At 41.2% G+C, this 6,964-nt stretch overlaps 1 protein-coding gene across 1 annotated transcript; it reads right to left on the reverse strand.

Annotated features, from left to right (window-relative positions):
- Nucleotides 1-4,163: 4,163 nt before the first annotated feature.
- On the reverse strand, nt 4,164-5,511 carry LOC141608205 (uncharacterized). Its single transcript, XM_074427567.1, has 3 exons — nt 5,379-5,511; nt 4,965-5,258; nt 4,164-4,414 (listed from the first exon to the last, which is right to left on the reverse strand). The coding sequence occupies exons 1-3, from the start codon at nt 5,509-5,511 to the stop codon at nt 4,164-4,166; spliced, it is 678 nt and encodes a 225-aa protein (XP_074283668.1).
- Nucleotides 5,512-6,964: the final 1,453 nt, after the last annotated feature.

The raw sequence follows: 6,964 nt of genomic DNA on the forward strand, positions 1-6,964 counted from the left end.
GTCGATTTTGTGTGCCTTACCTTGCATTTTGTACCACGATTCCCTAGTCTATGATATTATGTCCGTCTTCCAGGTTTCGAGGTAGAAATAGAAGAATCGGAGCAAGGGAGACGATCGATAGGCTAAGCATGAAGATAGGAGAAAGGAATGCTGAGAGGAGCTCACAACCGGTAGGCCGGCAGCCGGTCTGCCAGCTAGGACTCCCCCAACACTTAGCAAAAGGAAAAAAGGGAATAAGTTACAGCGACCTCCCAGCCGGTCAGGCCACCGGCAGTCGGTCAGCCGGCTGGGAGCACAAGTAGAAGGAAGAAATTGACAAACTTACAGGGAACTCCCAGCCGGGCAAGGCACCGGCAGCCGGCCGGCCGGCTGGGAATGTATGATGAAGAAGGAAAGTCACCCAGCCGGGCAAGGCACCGGCAACCGGCCGGCCGGCTGGGAATGCATGATGAAGAAGGAAAGTCAAAGGAAGGGAGAAAAAGTCAAGAGGACTATCAGCCGGTGGTCCACCGGCCAAGCACACCTGATGACATTCTTTTCCTCAATTTCTTACAGAGAACTCCCAACCGGTCAGACCACCGGAGGCCGGTCCACCGGCCGGGACTTCATTTTCGCATTTTAACTTTGCTTGAAATTTCCACCCTAATTCCGTGTAAACTATATATACCCCCTCCCTTAATCATTTGTACACACAACCCTAGATCTGAAATTATTTCCTTAATCTTATGCAAACTCTCTTAAACAAACTTTAATCTTTCCTTAATCAAACCTTAATTACTTCATAAATTAGCTTAGAATTAGTTGTTATCAATTGTTTACATTTAGTATTGGGTTGTTAATTGAAGATTGGTGAAGATTATTCTTCTATTTAATCCAAGATTGCAACTTTGTCTTCAATATTGGTATATTTCCTTTCTTATTATTGTTCATCTTTCAATTGTTTACATTTCAAGTTGCTTGCTTAGTTTATTTTATAAACATGATGTTCACTATTTGTTTCATGCTAAAGTCTTCATCTTATGCCTTTGTTATTGGAAGTAGGTGTGAGTAGTTTCATACTAGGATGGAGGGGGATCTTATATAGAGTTATAAAGTTGGATTATGACATAGGAAGACTACAATTCTTGAGTATATGCTTGTTAGTTTTATCATGCACACGAGGTGTTTGTGAAAATGCTTGAGTTAGAATTTAGGTGTTTGCACTATCTTTTCTACTTGTTGGGTGAGAGATTGAATAGTATTTAGGAATTACATGATAAAATTGCGGGTTTGTTAATTAAGTGAGGACTTAATCGATCTTAACTTAGGGTTAGTCTCACATCCAGAGATTGGGTCTTTCCTTTGTATTTACTCTTGGATCTTGTTAATCTATGTGTACTTCCTCCTTTATCTATATAAGTGAACTCGAAATCCTAGTTTTCTCTATCATTGTTTCTTATCGTTCTAGTAGTCACTTGACTTTAAATTACTTTAGCCTTAATCTCTTTAGTTAATCTTAAAATCAACTCCTCACAATATATTGAACTAAACTAGTATCTAGACAAACAATCCTAGAACCATAATAACTGTCCTTTGGGTTCGACCCTCATATACACACAACACCCTCGTACACTTGTGAGGAATAAATATAAAATTTTCACAACAGAGGGCTTATGGCCCTTAAACTTTCAGGAGGGCTTAAGAAAAGTAGTCTGGATTTATCTCACCATCATACCTGTCTTTCTTACTGAGCTCAGTTTTTTATGTGTTTTTTGGTTGTGGCAAAATGTTTGGGATTTTGCCATGGTTTGTGAAGCATTTCTGGGATGTTGTTTAGGTTGGGTGGAGTGGCCGTTGCGTCAATTCTAAATATTTGTTTGAGCATACAAATATAATAATCTAAATAGTTGCAAGAAAAGTGTAACAAGTTTTCAGGATTTAACATAGTAGTTTGAGACATATAGTATAAGTCGTAACTTGACAGGCAATTACAGATAGCAGGAAATCATATAGAAATAACATAGATCATTTTATTCAAGGTAGTTACACATAGAATCAAGCCAGCTAGGATTGATAGTCTTACCTGGTCTAGGAAAAAAATAGATGGGTTAGACATGAAACAGTTTCAGGTGAGAGATATTCCAGGATTTAGGGATCATTTCTCCATCCAGGGTCTGGAGTCTGTAAGCTCCCTGCCCTACTATTGAGTCAATCAGGTAAGGGCCTTCCCATGTAGGGGCAAGTTTGCCAGCATTCTTGTCTTTTGTATTTGGGAAGACTTTTCATAGGACTAGGTCCCCTTCCCTGAATATTCTGATGTTCACATTTTTGTTGTAGCTTCTGGCTACCGTTTTTTGGTAGGAAGTTATTCTGATTTTGGCTGCGTCTCTTAGTTCTTCAGCCAAGGTCAGGCTATCTTGCATTAACGGTTGGTTCTCCTTAATGGTATTTAGGCTGCATCTGGTAGTTGGTACATGGATCTCTGCTGGGATTACTGCTTCACAGCCATAGACCAAGGAGTAAGGTGTCTGGCATGTTGATATTTTAAGTTTAGTTCTGTCAGCCCAAAGTACTACAGGGAATTCTTCAGCCCATCTGCCTTTTCTCTCCTTTAACTTCTTCTTCAGGTAGTTGATTACTACTTTGTTGCTGGATTCAGCCTGGCCGTTGGCTTTTGGATAGCCTGGTGTGGAGGTCACTATATTAATATTCCATTGTGCACAGAAGGTCATTGTTCTTTTTCCCACAAATTGTGTGACGTTGTCACAAACTATTTCTGAGGGGATGTCATATCTACATATGATATTTCTTTTGATGAATGATATGGCATCCTTCTCCTTTACTTGCCTATATGAGTCAGCCTCTATCCATTTTGAGAAGTAATCAGTCATGGCTAGCATGTAGGCTTTTTGTCCTGGGGCTTGGGGTAGCTTGCCTACAATATCCATTCTCCACTTCATGAATGGCCAGGGGGCAGAAATGGAATGTAATAGCTTAGATGGTTGATCAATGAACGGGGACTGAAGTTGACAAGCTTCACACTTTGAGTTGTAAGCTAGGCAGTCAGCCCTTAAGGTTGGCCAGAAGTAGCCTGTCCTTAGAACTTTGCTTGCCAGGCTTCTGCCTCCTTTGTGGTTTCCACAATATCCGTCATGTATGTCCTCAATGACTTGTTTGGCCTCATGTGGCTCCAGGCATCGCAGGTAGGGTCCAGCCTGAGACTTTTTCAACAATGTGTTATTTATAATGGTGTAGGTGGAAGTTTTGATTTTAAGGGCCCTTGATTCATGTCTTTCTTTGGGTAAGATCCCCTGCAAGAACCAATCATAATATGGTTTGGTCTAGAAATTTGTGTCCTCAATGATGGGACAAGTTTGGTCAGGCTTTATAATAGTTGGTTCGAGCAGGTGAACAATGGGTATCCTGTCAAATATAGCAGGGCTGAAATTTGATCCCAGGCTGGCTAGGACATCAGGCTGGGTGTTTAAGTCTCTTGGTATCTGATCAATGTCAAATGAACTAAACTTTTTGTAAAGGTTTTTGACATATTCTAAATAAAGAATCATTTTTGAATCCTTTGCAGCATAGGTTCCTTTGACTTGATTCGAAATTAAAAGTGAGTCAGTTTTTACCTTGAGTTTTTGCACGCCAAGATCTATACATACCTTGAGTCCGGCTATCAGGGCTTCATATTTAGCTTCATTGTTTGTTGCTTTAAATTTACAACTGACAGCCTGAGCTATTAAATCCCCTTGTGGAGATTTTAGTACTAGTCCTAGGCCAGTTCCTCCCATATTGGTTGCTCCATCTATGTGTAAGGTCCATTCCTGGCCTGATTTTTGGGTGTCTAGTTGATTGACCTCTTTTATGAGGTCTGGTTCTAGGTTCGGACTGAAGTTAGCCACAAAGTCTGCTAAAGCCAGGGATTTAATTGTTGTCCTAGGTTCAAAGGTTACGTCATAAATACTAAGTTGTACTGACCACTTTGCCATTTAGCCTGAAAGTTCAGGTTTACTGAGGATAGATTTGATTGGTAGATTGGTCCTAACTATTATTCGGTGACTCTCAAAGTAAGGTCTGAGTTTTGTGCGAGATACAATTAATGCAAGTACATATTTTTCAAGTAATCCATACCTTGTTTCTACATCCAGGAGACTTTTACTTACATAGTAGACGGGGTGTTGTTAGCCTTCAATCTCCTTGGTTAGGACTCCACTTACTGCTGTCTCGGTGACTGACAGGTAGACCGTCGGGGGTTCTCCTTTGTTAGGTTTGGCTAGAAGTGGTGGAGTGGCCATGTAAGTTTTCAGTTCTTGGAAGGCTATTTCATGTTCAGGCATCCATTTGAATGACTTGTTCTTCCTGACGAGGTTATAGAATAATCTGCATCTTTCAGATGACCTGGATATGAATCTGTTCAGGGCTGCAACTCTTCCTGTCAATATCTGGATATCTTTGACTGACTTAGGAGATTCCAACTCCAGGATAGCCTTTATTTGCTTCAATCCCTCTCTTTGTCACCATGTACCCTAAGAATTTGTCTGATGACACTCCAAAGTGGCATTTGGAGAGATTGATATTCATATTGAATTCTTCCAGGATTTTGAAGGCTACTTCCAGGTCTTTCACATGATCTTCAGCCTTTTTTTATTTGACCACCATATTGTCTATGTAGACCTCCATTGTGTCGCCAATTTGGTCTTTGAACATCATATTAACCAGGTGTTGGTAGGTTGCCCCTGCATTCTTTAGGCCAAAGGGCATTGTCGTGTAGCAATATATGCCTCTTTCCGTGATGAATGCAGTATTTTCCTGATCAGCTGGATGCATTTTGATTTGATTGAATCCACTTGAGGCATCCATGAATGTTAGTAGTTCGTGCCCAGCTGTAGCATCTACCATTGCATCAATGTGGGTGAGTGGAAATGGATCTTTTAGGCAGGCTTTATTGAGATCTGTGTAGTCTACACAGACTCTCCGTTTACCATTCTTCTTTTGTACCACGACCACGTTGGCCAGCCACTCAGGGTACATTACTTCCTTGATCATCCCTATGTCTAGGAGTTTATCCACCTCTTTTTTAATGATTGTGTTGCGTTCAGGGGCAAATTTCCTCCTTTTCTGCCGTACAGGCTTGAAAAAAGTGTCAATATTGAGTTTATGGGTAATTATATTGGCATCTATATCAGTCATATCAAAGTGTGACCAGTCAAAACATGTAGACTTATTTTTAAGAAAACTTACAAGTTCTGGTCTGACGTTATCAGGGATATCAGATCCTACCAGTACATAACTGTCAGGATACTCAGGGTCTAGTACTACTTGATTTGTTTCCATTTGATTTTCTGCCACATAAGTGCTCCTGACAGGGTACTGTAATTGCTAGGCGAGTGATTTACCTGTCTTGAAAGGTTTTAATGATTCAGTGTAACATTCATGGGCAGATTTCTGTTCACCTTTGATGGTTGTCATTCCCCCATTTTGTTGGTATTCTGACGCACTGGTGGTAGGTTGAAGGAATGGCTCTGACATTATGGATCCAAGGCCTGCCTAAGATTGCGTTCTAGGATGAGAGGCAGTCTAGGACTCCAAATCTTTTATATGATGAGACTTATTCAACATAGATTGGTAGGTAGATCTCCCTTAGAGTGTTCTTGGTTTCACCACTGAATCCTACCAAGACATTTGACTTCTTTATGATCTTGTCCTCATTGATTTTCATGGCTTTCAGGACATCAAGCATGATTAAGTTGACTAAACTGCCACCATCTACTAGGATTCTGAGGACACGTGCAGTGCCAATTTGCATAGTAATGACTAGGCCATCATGATGAATGTCTGAGATTCCATGCATATCAGTATCATCAAAAGTAATTTGAGGTAAATTTTTAGGTTTAAAAGGAGATTTCATTTTGGACTCCCTGGCTATTTTCTTTGCAGCTGAGCTAGTCAGGCCACAAATCTCAGATCCTCCATTGATGAATTTGACTTCATAGATTAGTGGTGCTGGGGGCAGATCACAATGTTGTCTCTCCTGATCCTTCCTTGATCTGTTGTCTTCCCTGTTCTTTGACGGCATTAGATCCTTCAGGTAACCTTTCTTTAGCAGGTAAGCCACTTGTTTGCGTAGACCCAGGCCTTCCTCTATGGTGTGCCATATGTCCATGTGAAACTCACACCATCTTGTTGTGTCTTTCCTCGAGTTGGGATTGTCCATCTTTTTGGGCCACTTGACAATGTCTCCCATGTTGTCAAGCCTTTTGATGAGTCCTGCAGTATCAACAGAGAAGTTATATTCCTGAATAGGTGGATAAGTATAGGAGTTACCTCGTTGCTCATGAGCATAGTTGACTTCTGATCTGTCAGGCCTGGTGTAGGGAGATGGCCCGGAGCTGCTTCCCCTGTGATTAGAGTTTTTCCTGCTAGACCTTTCGTATCCTGAAACACTGTTTGTGGTTTCTGCTTTGAAGCTTTTATCTTCCTCTAGCCTGATGTAGCCAAGTGCCTTTTCCTGGACGTCTTAAAAAGTTAAGCAAGGTTCATGGTCAGCTCGTCATAGAAATCGTTGTCCAATGGTAGCCCCTGCCTGAAACCTTCCACAGCTGTTCCAACATTACATCTGGGGATTGAGACTTTTTCTTTGTTGAATCTGGTCAGGAATGCTCTGATTGTCTCGTCAGACTTTTGCTTGATTCTATACAGGTTGCTGGATCTCTTCTCAGCTCCCTGCTGCTGGAAAACTGGTGGTTGAATGAGTTTATCAGATATGCAAAGGACTTGATGCTTCTATTTGGCAGGGTTATGTATCATTGAAGGGCAGGCCCGGTCAAGGTTGTTCCAAAGCCTTTGCCCATACACACTTGTCGTAGCTCACTGGGTATAGAGGCTGCCAACATTCTCTATTTGTAGTGGGCTACATGGTTTTGAGGATCTGCAATTTCATCATAGATCCTCATTGATGGTATCACCAACTTTTTTGGCAGGT

This window comes from Silene latifolia, chromosome 10, assembly GCF_048544455.1.
Source record: "Silene latifolia isolate original U9 population chromosome 10, ASM4854445v1, whole genome shotgun sequence".
NCBI lineage: Eukaryota > Viridiplantae > Streptophyta > Magnoliopsida > Caryophyllales > Caryophyllaceae > Silene > Silene latifolia.

What these genes read in the sequence shown, in the direction of transcription:
- LOC141608205 (XM_074427567.1), bottom strand. Translation starts at nt 5,511, where the DNA reads ATGTCAGAGCCATTCCTTCAACCTACCACCAGTGCGTCAGAATACCAA. An exon ending in ATTAAAACCTTTCAAGACAG is followed by an intron (nt 5,259 to 5,378) that starts GTAAATCACTCG and finishes ATGTACTGGTAG; the next exon opens with GATCTGATATCCCTGATAAC. An exon ending in CGTGGTACAAAAGAAGAATG is followed by an intron (nt 4,415 to 4,964) that starts GTAAACGGAGAG and finishes AGATATTGACAG; the next exon opens with GAAGAGTTGCAGCCCTGAAC.